The sequence below is a fragment of the Electrophorus electricus genome, chromosome 5, assembly GCF_041902795.1.
Source record: "Electrophorus electricus isolate QZ-2024a chromosome 5, ASM4190279v1, whole genome shotgun sequence".
Lineage (NCBI taxonomy): Eukaryota > Metazoa > Chordata > Actinopteri > Gymnotiformes > Gymnotidae > Electrophorus > Electrophorus electricus.
The window spans coordinates 29,722,898-29,750,846 of NC_137501.1; the positions used below are offsets into that span (position 1 = coordinate 29,722,898).

General features: G+C 44.6%; 2 protein-coding genes across 27 annotated transcripts in view; one reads left to right on the forward strand and one right to left on the reverse strand.

Annotated features, from left to right (window-relative positions):
- LOC113578995 (neurexin-1a-like) overlaps window positions 1–27,949 on the reverse strand; it is a 297,820-nt gene that overhangs the window by 221,268 nt on the left and 48,603 nt on the right. For 10 of the 23 annotated variants that reach the window (XR_014123871.1, XM_027012593.3, XM_081714737.1 and 7 more), the window contains exons 1-4: window positions 16,900–16,994; window positions 12,982–14,167; window positions 2,823–2,840; window positions 1,026–1,055 (exon numbers count right to left, since the gene is read on the reverse strand). Coding sequence is in view for 21 of the 23 variants with exons in the window: in XM_027012593.3 (XP_026868394.2) it covers window positions 1,026–1,055; window positions 2,823–2,840; window positions 12,982–13,693 (760 nt within the window). In the remaining 2 variants the exon portion in view is untranslated. Of the gene's footprint in view, window positions 1–403; window positions 412–1,025; window positions 1,056–2,822; window positions 2,841–12,981; window positions 14,168–16,899; window positions 16,995–27,949 lie in introns of those variants that run through there. The other 13 variants (XM_081714756.1, XM_081714754.1, XM_081714755.1 and 10 more) reach the window with 6 other exon arrangements.
- mogs (mannosyl-oligosaccharide glucosidase) lies at window positions 21,389–26,841 on the forward strand. 4 transcript variants are annotated; one of them, XM_081714725.1, is made up of 5 exons: window positions 21,389–21,513; window positions 22,868–23,247; window positions 23,400–23,623; window positions 23,910–24,157; window positions 24,638–26,841. In XM_081714725.1, the coding sequence occupies exons 2-5, from the start codon at window positions 22,890–22,892 to the stop codon at window positions 26,400–26,402; spliced, it is 2,595 nt and encodes an 864-aa protein (XP_081570851.1). In that variant the 5' UTR covers window positions 21,389–21,513; window positions 22,868–22,889; the 3' UTR covers window positions 26,403–26,841. The 4 variants fall into 4 exon arrangements, with proteins under 4 accessions (XP_081570851.1, XP_026868411.3, XP_081570852.1 ...); XM_027012610.3 differs by having other exon boundaries at window positions 23,964–24,157; XM_081714726.1 differs by lacking the exon at window positions 21,389–21,513 and adding an exon at window positions 21,520–21,740.

Genomic DNA, 27,949 nt, shown 5'->3' on the forward strand with positions numbered 1-27,949 from the left:
GTCCTGAGTCAAAAAACTCTTCTTGTCAAAAAAACTATTCGTGCACGGTCACTTACCTCCAATGCGGAAACTCTCAATTCTTAAGAACAATCCCTCATTTTCCTCGCTGAGACGGGTTCCTCCAGGAACCCATCTCGGTGATCGAGTAAGCGGTTACCACACCAACGGCGGCTGGAGCCAGGCGGCTGCCAAACAGCGCGTGACACGGGGTGCATGCAGCCAAAGCGAGGTGGAAGCCAGGGCACCTACCTTTAGCACACTTTATTACACGCAAAAAGTTCCGCGAACCACTTAGCAGATCATACGGTGAAGTTGGGAATCAGTGAAAGACACGAGCAACCGGCTTAGACATCATCAAAGCAGGATAAAGAGGAGATAAAAAAACAAAAAAGAAATGAGGTACCTTTACTTTTACCTACAGAATTTGATGAAATGGTTCCATGGAAGAAGCAGTGCCCAACAAAAACAAAGGGAGAGGAGAGAGACATTTATAAGAGTTATCGTCACTCCGAGGGGCAGGGGGGCAATGATGTGGGTAACAACAGGGTGCTGGGGTGGAATAAATGAATAGGATGAAAAGTGATGGGAGAAGGGGGAAGGAGGTCTTAATTGAGCAATATTCATTCTCCCATTACATGCAGTAACTCTTACTGAAGCCCTAATTACTTAGTCTGGCGGGTTTGTTCCATCCTTGGAGAACAGGAAATTTGGGGCATTCATATCCGATTGACGCAGCCAAAACATTTTTGGATTTACTTTGTTGAGTTTAACGCTGACGGAAATCCAGGAGAACGGTGACAAAATGCATATAAATGAACTTAAGTGACGCCAACTTCAGCAGGAGACGCCTTTTATCCTCGGCTCAGGTTCCGAGTCCCTAACGCCAGGGCGAAGGTGGCCCTGTCGACGCGCCACAAACGGCCCGAGATGTCTGACGGTGGCGGGGCAGATGAGGAGGAGGAGGAGAGAGGGAGGCTGGGAGATGGTGGGGTAGGGGCGGGGTAAGAAAGGAACAGAAGCCATACCTTGGTCTCCCATCATCAGGTGTGCAAGACCTTTAAAAGGGAAAGAAGAGCAGAGTCAGCAAAGGAACAGGAGAGTGGAAGAGAGCTTTTAGTGTACCACAAACAGGCCCATCGCTCCCAGCCTGCAGACCCGACTGGGTCAGAACAGGGAGTAACACACAGACAGGAAGGGGACGGGGACAGGACATGGCAACATGTGTCTGATTATTATTTTCCCACACCTGTGTAGTCGTCGTACATCATGCACCATCGAGGGAAAAATATCTTCACCTAATCCAACCTTGCCTCCCCCATAATCCTTTGCAGGGTTTACAGTGCAAATAGAGACAGATGGAACTAAACACTGCCATATTTTCCAAATATCTTTGGCAACAACACAAAATACAACATGATAATTTCCGTCCCCGATACGCAAAACTATAAGTGCTTTTGCACCAAGACAGAAATGCTGTTTACTACAAATGTCAGGGGCACTTTTGTTTGATTTCATAGTCATCAAATTGGCTGTGTCCTAGACCGTGACCCCCATGGAAGCCATTCTAAATCCTTGAATGACAGTGTAATTGCTAACACTCAAATTTTCAATGAAACTTCCCAAACAATGAAACTTAAATGAAGCAGCTTGTAGACAAATACTCACCCATTCAAAACACAGGTGCTACATTCAGCTTCCCTCTTTGACGGCCCCATGCTCTCTGAATCACACTTGCATGCTGCCCACCTGCCATCTGGCATCCATATTAGACACGATGCCACGGAAATTGTGCAAATTTAAAGAGCTAAGCCTTTTTTCCCCCACTCTGCTGACCCCGATTAACTTTATCCTGCAAGCGGTACATCTTCATAATGTTTTCCTAACCTATAGTAATCTACACTTTATCAGAATTTGGAAATCGTTGGAGGTTAGACTTGGCTCCTCCTCCCCTTGCTATGCTCACTTTTAGTTTCCTCACACCGTCAAATCTGTGAAGAGCAGCATATAAATAACTGAACTGAATTGTATCGAAATGACCTTGATATTCAAGTAGACCACAGTCTTGTTAGGCGTGTCTACCACCAGCCCACTTGAAAAGAAACATCTAATGGGGGGGAAAAACACTCCTTCCATTTAAATCCTGTTATGTTCCGCATCGTAGCTGATGGACACTGAGATTTAACACCTGACATTTAGCAGACACAGGCATCGTGCAGACAGATCATTTACCTTTAAGCGCTTTTAGGAGCATTCCACCACCGTCGTTAGGGATAAGGAAGCCAGACTAATGGCATCATTAGAGGGTTGAGGTGATGGGGCCACACACATTCCCCTCGCTGGCTTTTCAGATTATGAGATTATGCAACAACTGTTGATTTTTTTTTCTCCCATACCACATTATTAAACTATCTCTCATCATTATGTGGGCATAACTACAGTAAATGTTTCGGTTTGACTCTGTAACATTCCCTTGACTTCCTCATCCCAAATTATAATGCCGTTTGCATGCGACAGCTGACTTTGACATCTCCTGGTCGTTTTGAAAACAGCGTAATATCTGTGTTAACCCCAGAGGGCTGACTGAAGTAGTGGCCACTGTGAGTTACTCCTCCCGCCACAAACCACCCCGACTGCTGTATACATCGCAGGTGAGCCCAAGAGACGTCAAATTCAGATACTCCCATCTCTTCGGATTCTAAAACGTAATTTAGCAAGGTACAGGTTACCTACCGTCCGCGCACTGCACATGTAATCACAATGACAAAGCATATTATGGGTCAAGGCTGAGGGAAGTAAAGAAGTGATAAAAATCCAGTACCCACCTTCGGCCTGGCTGTCTTCTGCAAGCACGGACGAGGGCAAGGAGAGACAAAGGAAGACATTCAGTAAGCAGCATGCACACCAGTACTAGCCGTTGCATGTTAGCATGCAAGGCATCAAACATCACATGCGAGTGCTCTGGCGCCACCCCTGTGGGAGAGAGGAGTCACGGCGCCGCTCCAGCACGGCTGTCGCTGTGGACAGCCCGGGTCTGCACGGCTCTACCGACCGGCACGTGGGAGCGGCGGGTCTAAAACCCACATACAGGGACAAACGACCTGCCTCCGAAGGAACTGGGAGAGCCGCCTTCCGCCAAAGCAGCCGCTCAGCTAATTTGCAGGCGGTGCCATGATATGTGCAGATGACAAAGGCTGTCTCAGACCCGCCCCGCCCTGCCCCGCCCTGCCCCGCCCCGCCCCCATCTCGCCACTGACACGAAAAAAAACCTGACGTCCTCTGTACAGTATGTAGGACAAATTTATTTGTGACCGCCATAATGCAGTAGTGGCCCAAGGAGCAAAGACCTCAGGATTTCTCTGCCTTTTAAGCAGAGCTATAGTTATTAGTACAAAAACAAATGCTGGGTTTAGCACTATCAGATACTTTGTGACAGTAGTTCAACATTTGTAGTACTTAAAGTTGTGGAGAATAAAAACTACATAACAAGTAGACAGGCATTTAGCTCGTGCTAAGCCAGGGGTGCTCATTTGTCTTTCCAAACACTAGTCCAAGAATAATAGTCTCCAACAGCCAAAAACGCTGAGACATCCTGACATTATGCTACACAAAATACACTTAGGAGGAAAATAGATAGAAGCATACCCTCACAAGATCTGTAAAAAGAGCCCGTAATACATAGGAAAACCTTTTTCACGTGGCTAAGGCATTACAAGACTATCACTGTTCCTTTTATGCTAAAAGTACACTATAAAGTAAACTTGTGTAAAGTAACTCAGCTACTCTGCCACTATTGGATTGTTTGCACTTGCGTAATATGTTGTCTGTTGCACTGTTGTTTTGTGTTGCACCATGGTCCTGGAGGAACATTGTCTCGTTTTTGTTGTGTACTTGTATATAGATGAAATGACAATAAAGCCTCTTTGAACTTTGAACTTGAACACTAGATCACTGCAGACAGCAAGCATTCAGCAGGCTCACAGACCGCTTTGAGTGTCCGCCAACTAGACCATGCTGCATTACAGAACCCGTCTTTCAGTCTGGACTTGCTACACCAGGTGTCAGACATCTCCCTCTGCTTTCTAATAGGGGCTTACGGAGGCTACGTTCATCTGTACATTCAGGATTCAGCGTGCCTGCATTAAAGAATTGGAAATAACATCACACCCAACAGTTCACCACACTCCAGCAGGTAAGGGTTAAATAAACGGTGGCTACCATCGTGCTGTTATACTTAATTCATCATGAATGGCTCATTTTTATCCCAACAGTAACAGGAAACAGGTACTACATAACTGAAGGGTGTTTGTATTAAGCATGCAGGAAAAATGAATTTTTACACCAAAAAAAAAATATAATAAGAATATATAATAAGGTCTGCACTGAACATTAATTTTCCCTGTCACCACAAAGGATTTACATATTAACTGGATTTACATATGCATTTTTAATTTATTTAAACTCCCTCCTAATTCATAGAATATTTAACTGTTCAGTCTCATCATACAACCAGGCAAAAGGCTGATTAATTTGTATACTGGGTATTAACTGGTATACTGAGCTGATGGGAGCATGCCAGCATCCTTTCCTCATTATGAGATGACTAGTTGTAGCATACAGAATAGCGCATGACACAGCTGTGATGCAAATCTGAATCTCAGCACCTCTGCACATCCTCAAACAGTTGCCCTTGGCTACCACATTTCCTTCACTCCTGTTCACATGAAACTGGGGGCTAGAAAATTAGGCCTTGTCCAAACATCTGCTCTGTGCCCAGTATACATACAAGCTCACTAGCTGGCAGGTCCCTAAAATGGAAGGGGCGCTTAAAAAAGGTTGTGAATTTCCATATAGCTCACCCAAAATAGATGCTTACACTGGCATTTCGCATTTAAGCCTCACAGACATCATTTCATTTCAAAGTCTGTGTTTCAGGAAACAGAACTAAAACAACCACTGTGACAAAGGCCGATGGAGAGGGGTCAGGGCACAGATCTGGGTATGGTTTCCACCCTCAGCCTTCATCACAAACAAATAAACAACTGCGTCACTGTCAATTTATTTATAGACTACACTGTAAATCCCAAGAGCAAATGTTTAAAAGTTTCAGCGGATGAGTCATTGTGTCCTCAGCTGCGGCTGGCCCACGGCCCGGGCGGACAGCAGGGCCTTAGCCTCGGCGAGAGGTAACGGGATCCATGGTCGACCGATAATTCCCCGTGCAGTGCGTCAGCCTGATGTGTTCGCCAGCGCTTAATAGCATCGTGCAGCTCACGATCTTTGTTGCTCCTCACAATGAGGGAAGAACGAGGAGGAGGGAATGAGGGGGCCACGCACGAAGGACGTGACGGCTGAGCGTTTCAGCCGCTCCGCTGGAAGCTGACGGAAAAGCTGCCGTAGCAGATGTGGTACGGGATGATAGCTCTGGCTGGTGGGACTACTCCGTCGCTGCTGCCGTATCCCGGCATGGGAGATTTTGGCGTTGGCACGCGTGCCACGCTCACACCGCCGCTCCCAGCGTCTCCGCTACATCGCGCCGGCGCACGTGGAACGAAAGGGAGGCTGCTGTTCCCTCCCAGGCTTTGCCATTCCGCCCGGCGCTCCGGCCCCAGCTTTCGTCGGAACGCGGGAAGCCAGCCGGCACGCAGCCGTTGGCTTCCGCGCTGCCACCTCCACACAGCGGGAGAGCTCTATCATCTTCATCCTACCGTCACACGGTGCCTCCGAATTGGACGTTCTTTCCTTAAATCCCAACGGCAGCAGTAGTAGTCGGAACCCTGTGGGAACTCTGTCGCTCGTGGCCACGCCCCTGTTCTCTGTCCCGCCCCGTTCGTCACGACACACTCAGAGATGATAAATAGATAATGCCAACTTTGAGGGCACAGATACGGCTCTAAGCAAACGGGCAGGGCCAGAAGAACAGATGCATCACTGTCTGCTCTGCTCTCCCACGTCCCCCTGTTCACAGAGTAGCGTGCAGCTCTAATCATCTTTATCCCAGCACTGATGACAAACTGGGGTTGTGTTACACATGTGAGACGTGGCTAACACTTGCCAGGCTGGATCACGAGTGATGTGTCTTATAATAGGATTAGTCCAAATAAATATATGACATTGTAAACCAGAAAGGAAAGACAACAGGGTTCTTTTTTTGTTTGTTTGTTTCATAATGAATCATATTACACAACATAGATTGTGTTAATTGAGGTCAATTTCATCCTTCTGGGTAAATACTTCAGAAGGATTTTGGCAAATGTACTGATTAAGCATTTGTCTGACAACTCAGCTATGATTTAAAATGATCAGATAAACGAGCCCTATAGGATGACATTGCATCACTAACCATCCTGAAATTAGCCATTGAACTACTGTGGTAATAACTGGGAAGGAAGAGAGAAGTGAATGTTCTCGGCCAAGTCAAAGGAACCCTGAGGGTGGTGGCCTCGTGCAAAGTTTGTATTCATAAAAACATTTGATTCTAAACTGCGAAGAAGCCAACAACAAGAACCATTACATTTCATTAAGGCCCCAGTTTGGATGTAAACAACTAATATTTACTTTCATAATATGCAATAGGAAATTACAGCTGATATTTTTAAGCGTTCATAACAAAACACAATAATTAATTTTGTACGTTGCATTATATCACTGTCTAGTATAAAGTCAACCTGCCTCGCATTTAATGCATTGTTTAGACAATACGACCCTTTTCTGAACGCTGCTGCAGAGTTGTAACAGGCTAGGAAGAGAACATTTGGATAAATGTTATCTGATGCAATTACTTGGGTTGGCTCCCCTCATTTGGAAGTCAGTGCAGTGGAAAATAATAATAATTGTGTAGTGGAGTGTGAACTTTCTTGTTGGGAAGGAGCTGGGTATAGCACGTGAGATTCTCTCCGCTCCGGTTAGTGTGACGATTCCAAAGCTAGAAACACACTGCTGAGGTGAACACACCACTGAGCTCTGGTGGTGGAGAACAAGCACAGAACTACGCAGGTTTGGCAGACGGGTCACGGAGCCATTCTGAGCTTTTATTCGAGGCCTGGCGCTGACCCCCTACTCTGTCCCTCCCAGGCTTCACACATACAGGAGAAGATGCTAGCAAACAATAACAAACAAATTATTTTTGCTTTAATGGCAAACAGAAGAAACTTGAATTTTTATACTTTTATTCTTTCATACAAAACACGCAAGACTGTGTGTTTATTTTTGAGAACTGTACTTGCTAACTATACAAGTGGAAATCAATGACAAATCTGTGTGGGATGATAAAGTGCTGATGTCACGTTAGGTTACACATTCTTTGCCCCTCGTGCTGTGCAGGTTTGGGGGGTGGGGGGTTACTTGTCTAAACCTACGGCTGGAGTTACTGAACTAGGACTTCATAATGATCTGGTTATTGTCCCTCATAGTCAGGTACAATTTAGCTGTGTGCTAGTCCTCTGCTAAGGGGGCTAAGCAAAGATCAATTCCTGGGCTTGTTATCATACTCTCCACCCTCTCTTTCTCTCTCTCTCTCTCTCTCTCTCTCTCGCACACACACACGCGCACACACACGCGCACACACACGCGCACACACACGCGCACACACACACACGCACACACACACGCACACACACACGCACACACACACACGCATGGCCCCCCTTCTCCCTCTCTCTCTCTAATTATTTGTCTTGTCCCAGCAGATTGCAGTCACTTTGGAAACGGATTCCTGTTGACAGTCAAGTAGAGCACTTCTATTTAAACTCAAGACACACACACACGAAAAAATCCCCAGGGAAAAGTTCCTCCAATCTTTAGAATCTGATCTGCGGGCTCCCAGACAGCAGTATACTAGTAATCTGACTCTGGCATAGCCAGACAGACTGACACTCTCCCTGTATCAAATGGCAGGTCGATCACAGTAGGAGAGAGGCTTGGGGAATGCCGTACTGACAATTAACATCCAGAAATTTAAACCACCATTCAGATATGCGATCCTAAACATTAAGTGTACAGTGTCTTTACATTTCCCTCTTAATGCAGCCCTGTCATCTTTGAGCATGGACAGGAAGTACATAATCAAATCTCGCCAAACCACACTCCACTGTCACACACAGCCTTGGGCCCAAGTCCACATGTGGTTTCGCACGCTTGACATATGGGCACTAATTTGAAGAGTCTATCACCTCTAAGCAACTCCTGGGTCCGCTGGGTAAATAAGTATATGAGACCTGGGTAGCACTTCAGGCTTGATTTTGCAGGAGCTCCAGATATTTCCACGCGACGAGAACAAGAACCCCTCTCCGCTTGCTTCAACGGAAGCTGAAATATACCTCACGTGTGAGGCCTCTCCGCATCGTTTAGTCCTCATTTGCATAATTTGCTGAGTTCTAAACACTAATTTGAGGTCACTTCAGGATTAAAACTACAGGCTGGGTTGAATAGGTATGGATTAAAACTACAGGCTGGGTTGAACAGGTACGGATCAAAACTACAGGCTGGGTTGAACAGGTACGGATCAAAACTACAGGCTGGGTTGAACAGGTACGGATCAAAACTACAGGCTGGGTTGAACAGGTACGGATCAAAACTACAGGCTGGGTTGAACAGGTACGGATCAAAACTACAGGCTGGGTTGAACAGGTACGGATCAAAACTACAGGCTGGGTTGAACAGGTACGGATCAAAACTACAGGCTGGGTTGAACAGGTACGGATCAAAACTACAGGCTGGGTTGAACAGGTACGGATCAAAACTACAGGCTGGGTTGAACAGGTACGGATCAAAACTACAGGCTGGGTTGAACAGGTACGGATCAAAACTACAGGCTGGGTTGAACAGGTACGGATCAAAACTACAGGCTGGGTTGAACAGGTACGGATCAAAACTACAGGCTGGGTTGAACAGGTACGGATCAAAACTACAGGCTGGGTTGAACAGGTACGGATCAAAACTACAGGCTGGGTTGAACAGGTACGGATCAAAACTACAGGCTGGGTTGAACAGGTACGGATCAAAACTACAGGCTGGGTTGAACAGGTACGGATCAAAACTACAGGCTGGGTTGAACAGGTACGGATCAAAACTACAGGCTGGGTTGAATAGGTACGGATCAAAACTACAGGCTGGGTTGAATAGGTACGGATCAAAACTACAGGCTGGGTTGAATAGGTACGGATCAAAACTACAGGCTGGGTTGAATAGGTACGGATCAAAACTACAGGCTGGGTTGAATAGGTACGGATCAAAGCTACAGGCTGGGTTGAATAGGTACGGATCAAAGCTACAGGCTGGGTTGAATAGGTACGGATCAAAGCTACAGGCTGGGTTGAATAGGTACGGATCAAAGCTACAGGCTGGGTTGAATAGGTACGGATCAAAGCTACAGGCTGGGTTGAATAGGTACGGATCAAAACTACAGGCTGGGTTGAATAGGTACGGATTAAAACTACAGGCTGGGTTGAATAGGTATGGATTTTTACAGGTTAACACTGCCGAAAAAGAGAATCACACCGACTTGCAGGCAGCCAGCCTTTTTCTCTTTGTTCATTCTGACAACTAAACTTAACTCAGCCACGTACAACCACATGATAATAAGCCTACAGATGATGATGTCATCGCTGCCCTGGCTTTGGCTATAAAACAGACTGACAGTAACAGAACACACCCCACAAGAACAATGTCAAATTACGTTGTTGTAAAATAAATAAATAAATAAATAAATAAATATATATATATATATATATATATATATATATATATATATATATATATATATATATATATATATATATATATATAACAATAACATACATTTACATTGTTCTCATAAAATAGATCTCTCTCTCCCTCTCCCTCTCTCTCTCTCTCTCTCTCACACACACACACACACACACACACACACACACACACACACACACACACACACACACACACACACACACACACACACGTAAATTCTGAATTTGTAATTCTCCCTCTATTTCCTAACCATAATACTTAAACCTACACTCAAGTATATTTACAAGGAATGGAAGGCTTTTTTTACTCAGTTCCATTTCAGCTATTTGCATTTAGTCTCTAAATCCTTTTTCATGTTTAACGTGAATTTAAAGTTGGTCACAGCGCTCCCCTTGCACGCTTCTTTTTATTAAAACCAATAGTATCTGAAAAAAATTGATAGCACCTAGAAAGCTTCAGTTCCCATGTTAGATCCTGAATGTACCAAGCGCTTACCCATATTGTAAATCCAAAGGCAAACCAGTACTTTAGTAGTAATGATATAATGGTAATAGTTTTTGGCCTGATAGGCTATTTCTGAATCACCATTACTTCTCTGGAGTAGTAATAACACTGCATAGTTGGAGTACTGTTTCGGGCTAAATTTACTCTCCTTGGCTGCCATGAGATCTCATTAAATCTAGCACCAATTTACACGAATATGACACAGGGCACAAGGCAACACCGTGCGAGGTTTCAGAGTGTTGATTTCCTTGATGTTGTGCCTCAGTTTAGTCTGGAGAGAGCGGAAGTATGTGAAAGACTCTATTCCATTAGAAGAGTGCTCGAATACGCATCCATGTGACTTCTCTAATGAGAAACTCGGATCAAGGACAAACACAAACTCTAGCAGTGCATCAAAATAATTGTTTGGACCAAACAATGGGATCTGTGTGCTTGCATGTGTATATGTGTGTGTATCTGTGTGTAAAGGATGCAAATCCATTAATCTTTTAGACTGATCAAAGTAATGAAAATGAAGCTTTTAAATGATTTAATGGAAGAGTAAAAACATTTTAAATGGATATTAGAAAAAAGCCAATGTGTTTGTTTTTCCTAACATCACTAAATCCAGACTTGTATTGTGTGACCATTACATGTGAGAGTCTGCCACCTATAACTGAATGCTGAATATTCCAGGCTTTGCACATGGGGCAGGCATTTAACAGAATTGTGAGACTCTCTGAATTACAGAGAAACTTTGCTTAAAAGTATTAATGAATTAATCAGTCTGTTCTCTCCTAATCTGACTGAAGTATCTATGCAAAGCCATGGCCTGGGCTATGGATGAGTTTCCACTGGGAAACCTTTCAGTCATTATTTTTCCGATGCAAAATTAAATTGCACGTTTAGCCCAGTTCTTTACAGCAGTTCTCAGAAGCAGGCTTTTTTTTTCTGCATGGTCACGTCATGTATTGGATAAGAACAGAATAAGGGTGCAGTATTTCTCTTATGTTTCAGATCTATGGCATATAGCACCAATTCAGATTTGTTATTCATGCAAATACAGTTACTCCAGGTTCAGCTCAAGTGTACCTCAAACTGAACCACTTAACTGTGACTACAGTATTACTGATGATCCAAAGCTTGCAAGAGCTACAGAGGTTACTAATACACTAAGTAATGAATGTAACGTCAGGCTCAGGGAAATGGGTCCTTGACAAAGGTGTTAGATAAAATACAACAGATACACCCTCAGTGCGCCAGCTGTATATATCTATATTATTTAAGTAAGACACAGTGCCATTGAATGCTACTCACATGCTTATTATTATTGATGATTAAATTAAATTATTGCTGATGTATAATAACCAAGAAACTCTCTCTCTCTCTCTCTCTCTCTCTCTCTCTGTGTGTGTGTGTGTGTGTGTGTGTGTGTAGTGTGTGCATATACTGTGTGCGTATACTGCGCATATACACTGTATACACACTATATATATATATATATATATATATATATATATATATATATATATATATATATATATATATATATATATATATATATATATACATATATATACACATACATATACATACATACATACATACATACATACATACATAACACACAACACACACACACACACACACACACAAATACATCAATGACTGTTCACAAATGATTTAGCCTAATGAATACTTCCCACTTAAACACCAGAAAGTGTATCAGTACATTTATTTTTTAGTATTTGCGAAAAAATCTTGCAAAAAAAATGCAAAGAAATTGTCAATCTGCACACTTGGTTTACCAAAAAAAAATATTTAAACCAGTCTTCCGTCTGTGAATACGTGTAGATACCAGAAAAAATATTCTGAATTAGTAGTGTAATGTTTTCCTACTGGCAGGAGACGTTCCACAATTCTGATCAGGAGGCAAGTCAGAAAGCATGAGCCCACTAAATAAAGGCACAGGAAACACCCGCCCACAAAACAGGTAGGGTAACGTCATAGGTCAACAAATCCTAAATGACTCAAATAGAGTAACTGCTGCACACCCACATGTTTAACTAATGAGGTCTTCCAGGAACAGTTAATTAGGTCAGGGTTATAAACAATGATGAAACCTTTTAAAGATCCAATAGCATGAAGGGTGATTATTGGTTTATAATTTTGTTTATAGACAAACTGGTACTTCCTGAACATCCATCCTCCCAAAACAAAAAGACCAAAGACCATGCTGCATCATGGGGGGAAAAAAAATCACATAAAACATGTTCATACTCCTTAATGTTTCTGAGACGTGGAAAAAGTCTCTACTGAATTATTAATTCTAATATTGCCTCTATCTATCTATCTATCTATCTATCTATCTATCTATCTATCTATCTATCTATCTATCTATCTATCTATCTATCTATCTAGTCAAAACATCAAAATAAATGACTGATTGTATTAGGTTGCAGTGCAAGTCGTGTGTAGAGTTTACCTACTAGTAGCCAACATAAGAAAAATATTCTAACGTACTGAAAAATGTAAGAGCAAAAATATGGATTTTACACACTTCTTAAAAAACACTTAAATTAGCATGCCTGTTTCTACAATATTTTTACCCCCAAAGGGGGTATTGTGGTTATTAGCAGGTAAAAGCTATAAACGATATTGAAGTCCTATTATTTAAAATCTTGTTATTAAGTGCTCTTTAAATAAAATAATTACCCATGCGAAGAGTCTTAGGAAAACAGTACACATGACAAAAAGCAAAGCCACACATCTTACCTTCACTGCAGTCCTTTCCCTGATAGCCAGTCTCTGAGCAATCACACGTGGGTTCGTCGTTCACAATACTGCACACCCCTCCGTTCATGCACACGTTTGCACTGCCACAGAGATCCCTCTCCACCCCACCACTGTTCAGCATGGAAGGCACAGAGTTGTTGACCTTCAAGTCTGCTATCCATCCCTTAAAGGGGATCTGGTCCTTCACAACGTCCGACGTCAGCCGGAGGGCAACGGAGCGCAGTTCAGGAGGTATCCCTCCTAGGTACAAGTGGCTGAAGACAGTCATGTCTCGCCTTTTGGACTTAACCTCTACCCACTTGACCTCCTGGTCCACTACGAGCGTGGTGTTCTTGAAGTTCCTCTTGATGGCGATGGCGTGCCACTCGCCGTCGTCGACCTCTACGTCTGAGAGCGCCATGACGGGCTCGGCGCAGAAGATGGAGAAACGCAGGCGGAGCTTGCCGCCGCTCACAAGCAGCTCAAGGAAGTCGCAGAAGCCCTCGTCGTCCAGGTATACGAGGAGCCCGCTGGAGCTCTTGGTTTTCATGCTGAAGCTCATCTCACTCTCACAGCAGGCGTTCCACATGGGAAAAGCCGCCCACTGCCCCTCAGCTCCGGAGAACTTCAGGCTGGCCCCAGCTTCTGCCATCGCGCCTACAAAAAGCCCGATCCAGAGCAGATGAGTTCCATACCACATTTGCAGCACCATGACGGAGAAGGTAATGGTTTCTCAATAACGGTTCAAGTTTTTTGGTTTGGTTTTTTACACCAAAGACTAATGTCAGGCACCTCAGTGGCCCTTGGACATCACGTGCTCACTTGTGGAGAACAGAAAAAAGACCTGCTCAGCTGTGCTGAAGGCCAGTTTGGACATCTTTGCCACGAACTCCACTCTGTAGGAGGGCGTCACCTCCTATAGAGAGCATTCTTCACTCAGCAGCCGATGAAACCATCAGTTTAGTAACAATTCAGTGGTCACTCTTTGGTTTCCTACTGTCCTCTTTCCTTTTTTATAATCCACTGTCTTCAGTGTCACCAGTGTTCATGCTTGTCTGGGCATGCTTACTGACTTTCCCACATGCTAGGGTTATTAGTTATGGTTAAACGGACACCGTACTGTCCACGCTTTTCATACTTTTGAGTCCCACAGACCAACAGTTGGTATTTCTCTTCATGCTGATACCTGCAGAGTTTAAAAGAAAAAAAGCATGCAAAGAATGAGAAACACTGAATGGTTTGACAGCCAACAAGTGTTAGGAGTCTTCCCACCCTCTTTGGAACCTTCTGGCTCTGGCTCCACCCCCTCCCCCTTGACTCCTCCCCCATTTCTATTTCCTGCACCTGTGTCTTGTTTGATGTCACCTCTGTTTCTATATATCTAGAGTTCCTGTTGGGCAAGGGTACCCTTGTGAAGTCTTGAATATTTCTGCTGCGGTGCTTCACTCTGTTCTCTCGTCTCTGGTGCCTTATTCTACATTAGCCATTCTTCTGTTTCATTCTTCCAGTACATTCAGGTATTTGACCTAGCATGACTCTTTCAGCTCTGGCTGAGGGTGGGTATATCCAAATCAAGCCCGTGTGGCTGGGTTGTGTATGGACCTCTCTTTCTGGTGTTCAGTCTGATTATTGGAGAACCCTAGATAAACAAATCTCATGCCCCCCTACATCTAGCTTCCAAATATCACCTGAAGATGTTGTTTCATTTCAGGACATCTTTTAGCAAAACCTAAAATTTGCATCTTAAAGAAAACTCAATATTAAATATATTTTCTTTTCCATTGACATAAACTTGCCAAAACACAAATTAAATATACTGGTAATGCAGTGACCACAGTAAAAATAAACATGGCTGATGGCATTAGAGATGTATGCATTCAACTACTTTGTTCTAGCCATCTGAAGTGCACAAAATTACATTTGAATGGAAAAGTTGGCAAAACCTAGGTATAGTAGACAGGCTAGCTATCTGGGCCACTGTGAATGTAGACATTAATCACGAAAGCTAAACTTAATTTCTAGTTGATGTGGCTGTTAAGATTTTGGACAATGGCAACTCTGAAAATATTTAGATCCAGAACAAATACATGCAGATAGAAAATACATAAGATACATTTAAATCCTGGCACAAAAAAAATGTAATTAATTAAATAATAATAATAATAATAATAATAATTAGTTAATGGTTCATTCTAAGATAAACAGACCACTGTATTTTAAGCTGCTTGTTTTATAATGTAGCTCAGGAGAACACAGTTGCATATTTCTCCACATAGTTAGGACACTTCACATAGTTGACAACCTGGATTAGATTCTGACATGCATGTCCTGCTATAATAAACAGAGGTTAATTAACAAACTATTCAGGTACTGTTTGCTTATGTGCTCATACGTTTATAGACAGTCATGGCAGAAGTCTGGGAATACCAGCTAACAGGTCAAGGTAACGGCGGTAATATTCAACTTCCCTGCCTTTTTGGACTTCATAGCATTTGATCTGGTCAACGACACGACCATCTGTAAACTGGTCAATATTCACATTCAAATTTGAATGTTTTATTCACGATTATAAATTAATTCTATTTAATGAGCGATCATTCGGAATTAGAGTTTCAATGTGTTCAAAACAGTCTGGATGTCATTTCCACTAGTAAGGCTGCAGGTTTCATGTTGAAATTAAGAAAGATGGGATTTTACTTCAAGGGAAGAGGATACGTAACTGCGGCTAACAGGAATGGTTGCGTTAAAGGGGTTCACACGAACGCCGACACATGTAACCCACACTACAGACTTGAGGCCGTGGGCAGGGTCGCCTCTAATGAAGTAAAAGGCTCCCAGATGTTCGACCCGGAGGGCTGAATCCCGTCATGCGTGGACGTTTTGGGCTCCGTACGGCGCGTCATGGATAAGCTCGGTGACTTCCGAGCCTGCCAACATCTTAGTGCAACAATTGTGCAACATCTTTGTGCGACAATTTGCCATAGGAATAAAGCTCTCCTCTGATCACAGCAGTTATCAGATGCATTGAGATCTGCTTATGTGGCAGTAAGACAGCAGACGGGTCATTATCAAAGCACATATCACAACTGGCTCCAGTTATAAAACCCTAACTCTTCCTACCGTGCGCGTGCAGCGATTTATCCCTGACGGAATTAATGAAATGTTTTATTAACGTGAAAGATACATTAATGTCAGACACTTAAGATAAAAAAGACTAATGATTAATTTTAGCCTCCAGCTGTAATTGTTTATTTGGAAAGCTAGCAGGCCTACTTCTTTAGCTCTGCCTCCAGTTTCTAAATGTATACCACATTAGTTTTCCTCACGTCCTGTAACTCAGTAGTTTTTCACATGGGCTTCTTCAGTGGCAGCGAAGCGATGCATGGTTGCATCTGTCTGAACGACCCGTGCAGTTGTACATCCTTCACCTGCAAGTCTGCTGTGTCCTCCGTCAACACAAATTCAACTGCACGATCTCTGGAGCACTAACGCCCTGAAATCAGTCGCGTGCTGAAATGCCTTCAGTTCTCCCAGCGCTTTCTTCCGCACGCGCTGTTCGGCAGCCAGCATTTCAGTCAAGCGATCACACTAACTTAGGAAGATGAAACAACTCTTTCGCCCCTCTCTCGTCTCTTTCTCGGAAGGACATCACCGTGCATGCACGTTCTGTCCATTATGCATCCACTGTCCGTGCCCCAGTCCGAAGGCTAAAGCGGGTTAAATGAATGCGAGATGCCGATCGTTAGTTATCATAAGTTATTACACATATCTTGAGAGCCATGCAGTATATTCCTCTTCTGTCACGGACCATCGCATCGCTCGTCCAGCAGAAAAAAGAGCAGACTAATCCTTTTCCTATCCAAAAAATCTTAAAAAGAACCTCTAAGGACAGCAGCGTTAAAGAATGAATGTGTTTACCTGAGACGCTGTCCCTTCGGTCGGCATATAGCGTGTGCGTGAGTTGTAAAGAAGAAATCCTTTTTAGGAGAGACTGTACAATCTGCTTGCCTGCTGATCTGTGCCAGCGACTGGTAGAAGGCAGAAACTGAGCGTCACGTGGCTCTGTTCCGTCTGCCCGCGAGGGGAGGTAGAGGATGCTGCTCGTGAAGGGAGGTAGAGGATGCAGCAGCAACTTGGACACTTTACGCTTCATGAGGAGAGGTGGCCCGTGCACAAAGGGACGAAAACTGGCTGCGAGAGGTTGTTTTTATGTTAAAATCGAATTTGCTCTAATGTAGAGATTCCATTTATTTCGTTTAAAAAAACTTGCAGACGTGCCCGTATTTATTTACGGCAGGCGAGGGGCTAAGAGTGGAAGATATAGCATTTCTGTGTTGTACAAGAGCTCAACTTGCCAACATGCGATTACGTAATCTACGAAATATCTTAGATTCACATTTTCAAAGCAGTGCTTTAAAAAGATACAATTTCATATAAAACATATTGTATTTACTTTGTGACTTTAGCCAAAAATACTTCTGTAATGGAGACCTGGGAGTACCAAGTAGTTTACACTGCATGCAGAACGGATTTGTTTGCTGCATTTCCCACGACACAGTGATAATGTACCTGGGTAATCTTACAGGTGATTCAGATTTCTTAGCGTTCCTGGACGAGTTAGTACGCAAACTAGGCTTGCTCCTGAGCCTCACAGGAAAAAGCTGTACCTAATCAGTTACAAAGGTAGATACATTACTTTAAGTATGTGAACAGTTGACTCTTTTCCTGTATCTTTTTTTTTGTCTTCTTCCGTATCACAGTGGTCCTGAAGTGTAACGTATTCTCCTATGTGTGAACACCTTTGCTACAAAAGCAAGGATTTCATTTAAGTCATAGTGTCCATCATAGCACGCGATGCTCCAGAATCTGTGACAGTCACTTACAATCCACAAAGCATTTCTCTGCTTGTTCACGGACTTCCTTCCTTGAACACACCCGATTCAGCTCGCTGTCTAATCATTAAAGTCTTCCCGACTTCTGGTATGGTGTTAGGAGCCAGTGACCTAAGAGGGAAAATCAAGCCACCTGACAGCTGGCAGGTTTCAGGTTATCCAGGAAAGCACAGCCTTATTTTAGGGACTCGGTGCAATTCTGTCTCAGAAGCCTGTATCTCATGCGAATGACAGATGGAAAAAGGTCATGTGTTAAGGATTTTGAATGGATGCTGTCAGAATGCACATCTTTCTGTTCTCCCACAGGCCACAGGAACATGCTTCCTTTATGATTACTGCATTGACATTTCACACTGTTGTAAAAACATTTCACATGGGCCAAATTTGTAAGAGTCATGTTTCATGGATCCAGTGAGTGAACAGAAGCCCAAACTGACAAAGTTTGCAAATTAGTTTATAAATATGCAATTAAACAGATCCAGACAGCAGGTGGTAATGACATGGGGCTGTTTAAAACTATTTGGCAAATATATAAAGGCAACAACCAGGTATAATCAATATAACTTTAAAGCACTAATTTTACTATTTTTTTATACCCTTGTATTATTTCCAATTTCATATTTAAGCTATTTTTATGGTCCCACTTTTCAGTATTAACAACAGCACTCTTTTAGTAATGTATTTACTCTGCCTAACAGATGTAACCCTAATGATTTATACATTCAAAACTTCAAAATATTGTAAAATATCTAAATTCTCAGGGGGAAGCAAAGTGTAACACACAGTATTCACCTTTTAAAAAACATATTCAGCAGCGTTAATTCTATTGCTCCAATGTGCTGTATGCCAGACGTTAATGTCATTGATTACACCAGTAACCACAGTAAGAACAGGCAACAGTGATGATGGTAAAGCACAATTCTCCTTTTGAAGGATCAAATACAACCATATAACCAGTGTCATAACCTGCCGTCCGCAGCGATCCACATGCTGAGGCCAATGCTTGCTGAAAATGCCGTAGCTACACAAGCAGTCGTTATTGTTATTACAGCCCTTGCTCCCACTCAGGAAAAAACCTGATGCATGTCTCAGAAGCTGAGACCCTAGTGAAAGATATATTGTTCATGAGTACTCATTCAAAATCCTACACAGGTAGACAGGCATTTATCCTTCTTCAATTTTATCAAGTGATTCTGGTGAGTTACCTTGTAGAGGGCAGGCACTGAAATGTGTAGTTATCACCAGGTACAATAATTTGAGCATTTAATTATGGTGACTGCATGGAGAAACAGCCAAGTTAAATCCACCCCCCCAACCCCGAGTACTAATAACTGGTTTCTAGGGAAACTTTCACACTAATATTCCAGGCCCTTTTCCTTCTCTTTTTGAAGGCCCTGTGCCTTTAATCCATAGAAGAGCTGACAGTGTATGTAGTTATGCAATATTTAGTGGATGTCTACTCAATGTTAGGTTTTGGTGTTTAGAAAGCATTCTGCTTTCTGAACCTGTTGTTCAAATATTTGACATTTGTCTCTAGGCACACGTTAGACATAGATGAGTCATTTCTACACGTTGCACTTTTTATTCCTTTCCAATATACAGATCATAATCCTTATAAATACTGCACATCCGTACAGCTCTTCTGCCTCGGAGTCGCATAAACACAACATAGACAGATACATGGAGATTAAACTGTTATTGTTTAGTACACGTGCAGGCAAAGAAATGCAGTCTACCACAAGCTTATTCACACGCTTGTTTATTAGTTAAACTGCATACACCCAGCAGATGTTGTTTGAAAGATGCCAGACCTGTATACGCGTGGCTTAAAATAGTTTAGATATCTCAACACTACACACAAACATGGAATGCAGAGACGTCCTATTATTTTAAGATCAGGTAGGGGCTCCGTCAAATAGTTGTGCCATAGCGCCATCTGCTGTGTATCTGTATTAAAACGTTCACATGGAACTGTACTGGAGTATTCAGCTGGATTTGTGAAGTGAACATGGGAAAGTTTTTATTTCAGTGCTGGGGATTTCACTGTGTAATGTTCATTTGGGGTTTGTAAAAAGACTCCTGTCATGAACACACGTTGCTATTCCAAAAATTGATAACCAGATGAAGTCTATATCTAAATCTAAGATAATAATGCTGCTTGTACGAACTCCCCCCCTCGATTTCAGAGATAAATGTATACAATTGTTAAATGGTAAGCAGTTATAATTTACATGCTGAGAACACTGCTGTACCACCAGGATAATTGTGTTCATCTGGCTTTCTTTTTTTTTTTTTTTTTAATGTTCAGGTTTTTATAAGTTAACTTTTCAAATACGAGTACAACAAAATGTAGTTGTACCATTTCTCCAGTAGCAGAAAACTACTGGAAGAATCCATATCTTTATTTAAAATGGCAGGCATAATGAACTTTTTCCTTTATACATATCCTCAGATTGTTTTGATTAAGCCCCTTGTAAATTATATGAAAAAAAACGTGAAGGGTGAAAGTAGGCTATTTATAAATAAGGGACCACCATTTGTGCAAATTTTTAAAGCAATTCTCCATCAGATGCCTTTATATATGACCTCCATTTTAAAAGGGTCAGTGACTAAGCAATGGAACCACATGTACTCAGTATTCATTTTGACCTTCATAAGTCTACAAAGTATTCATACAAAATGAAAAACTTTAGGACACATTGAAACTGGATTATACTGAAACATTCTGACTGCACCTGATTGTAGCCATTTCAGCTTGCATTTTAAGTGCTTATGTTTTATGTAAGGCAAAACCTCTGAAAATGCAATGTATTCAGCGTTCCCCCCCCCCAAGATCTCAATAAACGTAATCAATAACATTTGGAAAATTAAACAGTACATTTAAGCCCAAGTGACTTTTGAAGCATCCTGGTTTTGGTACTGTCCTCTAGCGGTGGGGTAGGGTGCGTGCAAACATTTTGTCTACCAAAAATAAAATAAAATAAAGAAAGAAATCAAGTAGACACCGGTATTGAGACGACATCCTTTCTTCGGTAGGCTACAAGCATCATGCACATGAATGAATTTAGGAGCAGATCTCCGCTACGGGCTTTGAGTGTGATTTGGGGACCGTATAGGGAGCGGGATAATACCCACACGCGCCCCCTGCTGGTTACGTCCAGGTAATCTTGGGAGTCAATATTCATTTGGGCGTAGGTAATTCTTTTAATAGATTAAAAATAAGATCGGACCTGTAACATTATCGACACATTGCGAAAGTTCACGCACATCAGTCATCCGTAAAAGAGCTGAAGATTTCGCTAATGAATAAAAATTGAAATGTTTTAACATCTATGCTTTATGAGTTGAACAGTCACGTAAGCCCAGATGTAATTAAAGGTCTGCGTCTGTAGTCCGTTTGGGCTAAAACACTCGGATAAATCGCGTTTGTTTTTAACCCTCAGTTAGTGATGTGAAAACCGACGGTCACAGATAACTGAAGATAAACACCCGGTAAAATAGTAGTGTACTCCTAAACTTGAACGTGTCGCTGGGTCGGAGCTCTGCGTTTTCGCAGCGATGCTGCGCCCTCCTCCGCCCCGGAGGTGTGAGCCGCTAAGGCAGGAGGAGATGCGCCCCCAAGCACTGACACGTCGCTGAGGTAAACTCACCCGGGGAAGTCGTCATTATTTATCGCAAGAGTTTTTGCACAAGCCGTTACGAGGTGAAGCCGGTGTGGGGATAAAGATGGCCATGTGATGTACAAACCGCGCAGTTAAAATCCTACATGATGTCCTAAGCTAGCGTTAGCTCGCTACGGAAGGGTTTTGCCCCACATCCATTCACTCCTCGTCTGGCTAGTTTTAGAGCTAACGCCGTCAACTTTAGGTATGTGGCCAGGCCCGAACGCGGGACTTGTATGAATAAATGTGTTTATAATGATCCTTTATAACGATACACTTCGAGAAATGGCGGTTAGCCAGCTAAGCTAAGATAGCCTGCCTTTGTGTGTAACCGTCTCTGTGCTGAGGTAAATTAGCTTAGCTTAGCCTAGCCAGCATGTAACGTTACAGGAGCATTCGCTAGCGTTCCTACCTGTTTATCACATTTTTCCTTCCCTCTCTGGTGATGTGTAGTTAATTAAACCCGCACAGAGGGGTGTGTGTTTTGTATGCGCTAACATTTATTTTCCGTCGTATCCTCTCGCGCTGAAGGTTGTTAAACAGTGGACCTGTGTGTGCACGCGCGCCGTTGATTTCATTCAGGTGCACGTGACCTTCACTCTTCACGCGCTCAGTCAGGTGTGTCAGAGCATGGCACGCACGCTCCTAAAGTGCTCTTCATGTCTGGAGTTATAAAAGAATGGTTTAAAACGTATCTATAAAAAAAACAGCTTTTAGTGGAAAGTCGAAATGCGACTAATAAGTAGCCCATCATGTTAATTCATAACCAATATGTTGACGTAACCACTAGCTTTTAATTTATAAGGGCTACTTGTACATAAAAAAAAAAAAACTAGCTACAACAGACATATGTTAACAACAGGCCTTTCACAAAAGCTAGAAGAAGACTCAGACTTTGAGAGTAACGTACATGCTAGTTGGGCCACTCCTTTTTAATTGCACTGGTGGTGGCAGTTTCACAATTCACAGCGGCTTATACAAGGTAGGTAGCCTCCTGACTCCATTTATAAGGTGCATGTAATGAAATGGCTGCGGAATGTAGGTCCCCATTGTCATTATGCATGGCTCCCTCTAGTGGGTAGAGCTGACTTGTGCAGGTCCTGAATATTTTTTTGCGTCGATCATTTTCGCTAATCATTTGGACATGTCCCTAGAATTTTGCAAAGAAAATGATGGGAGAACATATTAAAAACGGTTTTCCCTTTGCGTGCTGGCTGTGTGAATGCTAACAATATAAGCAACACCCTGTACCCTGGGGAGGGATAAATGCGAAATCCTGGAATGTTTGCAGAGTACATTTCTTATAGTCTTAACCAACTGTTCTGTCGGCAGGTGAAGACCAGTCAAGAGGAGTATGGGAAGGCACAGGAAGAGGAACGTGACGGGTGATGGCGTGCCTCACCCGCGGAAGGAGGAGAAACCGTCCGTCCCGGGCCGCAAGGAGAAGAAGAAGAAGACGTCGACCATGGACATCGGCAAGTTCCTAATCAACGTGTCCATCGGCTTGTGTGTGTTCAGCCTTGTCTGGTTCTTTTATGCGCTGTACATGCGTTCGTCCTTGGCCAGGAGAGTGGTCACCCTGCACCCCTCCCCGCGGGTCCTAGACACCAACAGCACAAGTGCTGGCGTGTCCCCTGAGAGGTTCTGGGGCTCCTACCGTCCTCAGGTGTACTTTGGAATGAAAACACGAAGTCCAAGGTCTGTCGTCACAGGTATGGCAACTGTTACAGCTCAGTTTTTCTTTTCTCATTTTTTTTACACTGTCCTGCACGCCGTGCGGAATACAGCCTGGGTTGTGTGCCTCAGCTCGCCCAGTGCTCGGGCAGTAGTGACCTATGGGTCTCTCTTCCTGTGGTCCTTAAAGGTCTGATGTGGATGCGTCAGTTTTCCGACGGGGACGTGAGTCTGCGGCACACGTGTGAGCAGAGCGACCGCCTGCCTGGCTACGGCTGGTTGATGCACGACGGCCTCAGCTTTGGCGTGCAGGAGATCCATGACAGGGACTTCACCCTCACCACAGAGTTTGCCAAGCGAATGGGCGGCAGTCACGGCGGCGACTGGACATGGCGCGTCACAGCCAAGCAGCACGTAAGCAGACCAGACAGAAACCTTTTCACTCAAGCATTTTAGCTGAAGCCTTCGGAAATGGTACTTACACCTGCCACTGATTCCAGTCTTTTTTGGGGGCTGTTGTTTTATTTTTGTTTGTCCACAAAACACTAAAGAGGTTTGCGCTCTCGGCCTGTGTTTTGTGATGACTTCTCCTGCAGTTATTAAAGTCATTGCTAACATACTGCTTGTCAGTATCAAACTGTGGGAATAATGGTCATAAAATGTGTGTGCATTTTCAATACTTCTCTTTACTGTGATGCAGTTTGTTTCCTCACACACTGGTGTACGTTCACCCGTTTCCTATGGCTCCACCCAGAGCTCGGCCCCCTACCCTCCCGTCGTCTCGTTGATGTTCTACGTGGCCACAGACACCCAGGGTTCCCTGCGCGCTCACGTGGAGGACAGGACACGCCTGAGCTCCGTCACCGGCACCTCCGAAGAACTGGGAAACTTCAAGATCACGTTCCGCAGACCCACTGCCGGGGAGGCAGCCAGCGGCAAATACGCCAGGTATACGCAGCGGACGTTAACACCACACCCCTGCACAAAGTTCTGCATATGCAGAGACACTACAAAAAAGTTGGTAACACTCTCCATATCCGTTCCACACTCACAGAAGGCATTGCGGTGTCAGATAATTTGGGTGAACTGTGTGCTAACTCATTAGGTGTGAGGTTTATTTATTCATTTTTAACATGACACATATGCTCGTGCCAAAACTAATTATCCTCAGAGTTGTCGTCTAACGCAAATGTCGTCCCACCACACTTCAGCATATATAAGATATGCCCAGTGAATTAATTTGATAATTTTCTATGTTGTTGTTTATGCACAGTGAAAACGGGTGATAAATTAGTGACAGCCAGCAGGAACGGCCTAGCTGCAGTTTTCAAAAGGACATCTTTCAAAGACCTGTGGAGGCAGGATACGGGATAACCAAGTCCGGTAGTCCTGTTTTATTTTGACAAGCCATATCTGTTTTCTCCTCAGCTACAATTACTTGCAGACGCTGAGCCCTGGTCTGGACAAGTTGACGGACATAGTGAGGAGCAGCCTGAATCCGCGCTTTGTTTTCAGCCCACCCTCCGGGGAGAAGAGGGTGTACATTGCCGTGGATACGTACAACCCCCCTCCTCAGCCGCAGCAGCAGAAGGACAGCCGCATAGAGAGCGACTTTATCGTGCACCAAGTTACCGTCCAGACGCCCTTCCAGATCGAGGTCCTGTTCGAGTCCGGAAGCTTCCGCGACCGGCCGAACCAGCTGGCAGGATTGGTGCTGACAGAGGAGCTGGCGGTACGCAAGGCGGTGTTTGACGACAAGTTTGAGAGGACTTTCAGACTCCAGGCCAAAAGGGTCACCCCAGGCCAGGTGAAGTTCGGCAAGGCTGCTCTGAGCAACATGCTCGGGGGGATAGGCTACTTTTTCGGCCAGTCCATTGTGCAGTCGGCCTACAACGAGCACCCCTTGCTTTATCCCGAAGGTGCCTTGTTCACTGCAGTGCCGTCACGTTCCTTCTTTCCCCGGGGCTTCCTGTGGGACGAAGGCTTCCACCAGCTCCTCCTTAGCAAGTGGGACCCACAGGGTACACGCGAGGCCGTAGCTCACTGGCTGGACCTGATAAACGTCGAGGGCTGGATCCCGCGGGAGCAGATCCTGGGTGACGAGGCTCGCAGCAAGGTTCCCTCGGAATTCATGGTGCAGCGGAACGAGAATGCCAACCCCCCGACTCTCTTCCTGGTCCTGGACAAGCTTGTGGGGCAGCTGGAGAGCCACCCGGACGCGCCGTCTTCTAGAGACACCCTGGCTTTCCTGCGCAAGCTGTACCCCAGACTCCAGACGTGGTTCGAATGGTACAACACCACCCAGGCCGGGCCGCTGCCCAACTCGTACCGCTGGCGAGGCCGGGACACAGACACCAACCTGTTCCTCAACCCCAAGACCTTGACGTCCGGGCTGGATGACTACCCGCGCGCCTCGCATCCATCCACGGATGAGAGGCACGTGGACCTGTATTGCTGGATGGCACTGGCATCCGGGACCATGGCGAGTGTGGCGCGTCTGCTTGGCGAGCCCCGCCAGGAGTATGAGCGCACCCACCTGACCCTCACAGACAACCGCCTCCTGAGTGAGCTGCACTGGTCCGAGCACCTCCGTGTGTTCTGCGACTACGGCAACCACACCCACACCGTTCAGCTTCAGCAGGAGAAGGTCTTCGTGCCCCCCGGACAGCCGAGGCACCAGTTCCCAGTGGCGCGGCTGGTGCGCGCAGTCCGCAAAGCCCCCAGGCTCCAGTTCGTGAATGCGCTGGGCTACGTTAGCCTCTTCCCCTTCTTGCTTCACATACTGACACCCGACTCTCCGAGACTGGAACACATCTTGCGGGATATCCGGGACCCCAACCGCCTGTGGACGTCCTACGGCCTGCGCTCACTTTCCCGTTCTGATCCTCTTTACATGAAGCGCAACACGGAACATGATGCCCCCTACTGGCGTGGCGCCATATGGATCAACATCAACTACTTGGCAATAAGGGCGCTCCACCACTACAGCACCAAGGAGGGACCATACCGGGACATGGCCATTGTCCTCTATCAGGAGCTCAGGACTAACATCATCAATAATGTTTACAAACAGTATCAGGACACTGGCTACATCTGGGAACAGTACAATGACAGTACTGGACGAGGGCAGGGTAGCCACCCCTTCACAGGCTGGTCTGCTCTGGTGGTGCTCATAATGGCCGAGGAGTACTGACTGACCTGCGGGTCCAGTGTTCTCAAAGAATTCTACGTGCCATTATTAGTCTTGTCAACTGTCATGTTATTGACTAGTTTAACTACTAGTTTAACTACTTTAATCTTGTCAAGTGAACTCGCAGTACACTGGAAATCCAGAAGACTCGCTGAAAAACCATTAGGGACGATTTTTACAATGATGCATCAAGGTAATTTTATAAGTCAGACTTTCTACAAACTGGACATATTGCAAAAGTTCCCTTTTAAAACCGGTTTAATGTACAAAGTTTTTGTCCTCAGGTGTGAATTGCCATGGGTTTAAGTGTTCAAAAAAAACCAAACAAAAAAAACCCCACAGACTTAATGTAACCATACACATACAGTGCTGTCATGTTGTTCTAAAAATTCAGGCGTGTTCTACACAATAAATGAGTACCTTCCTACAAGGTCTTTCTTCAGTTTGAGATCTTCGATGAATGCCAAAAATCTTCCCTGCAGAAGCAGCTATTCAGTTTGTCACATTCTTTGTAAAACGTCCTTTGTGTTTTTCAGTGTTCCCCATTAGAAGCTTTGCTAAAATCGGGATAATCTACGTGTGTATAAATGATATCACAGCAGGGGCTCTGAGCCCCAAGACCAACAGCCAAAAAGGAGGATCGAGATGTTTCAACATCTTGGTGAAAGGCTTTGTAGGAGATCAGGACGGGGAGGGCCGAGGGGACACGACGGACGCGACAGCCCGAGCTCAGGCCGTGACACGGTCACGCAGCACGGCCAGAACAAGGCTGGCGCGTTGCTTCTGCTGAGCGCAGTTTCCATAGAGAGCCGCTGCGGTGAGCGGATACCTCTCGCTGACTCTCGCTGACTCTCACTCGGTCGTGTCGTTGCAGATGGAAGCCAGAGCTGGAAAAGGGAAGGTTTTTTAGGCGGTGACTTATCCGTGCTCCGAAAAACATCTCCTCCCCGCCAAGTTTCCCAGGTCTCAGTCAATCCGCTTTCAGTCCACGGTGGCGTTCACGTGACCCGGTGCCCGCGCGGCGCAGCTAGCGAGGCATCGCTTCTTTCATCGCCTTAAGTTCTGAATAGATGCAGAAGCAGCGCTCGGTGCGGGAAGGTTACGGCGCTATAAATAGTCCTGCTCCCTGGCAGCCAAGCTGCAGCTTTTAAACGGCAAAAAATAGAGAGCTCTGCATGTTTCCCCGACTCGATATTTACTGCACGCTGCCTGCACACACCACATGCGTGAACATGTACCTCGCTTTCGCTGTGTTCGGTTATCTGCTGCCGACATTTGTTTTTCTGTCATTGTTTGCCTGCTCTCTGACGAAAGCCATTACATTTACAAGAGCTTGATTATTTCAGTCCCCCACCACCACCACAGCCTCTGGAGACTCGTGTGAGGTGAGCTTATACATGGTTTAGTGATCACGTGCGTCGTCCTCGGGTAAACCAGCGGCACGGACGTCAGTCAGTTTCTCGCCCCTTTGATCCCCGCCCCTTTGATTGCATCATTGCCGGGGTGTTGATATAGCCCTGGGATAATGAAGTTCTTGACCTTTTGTATGA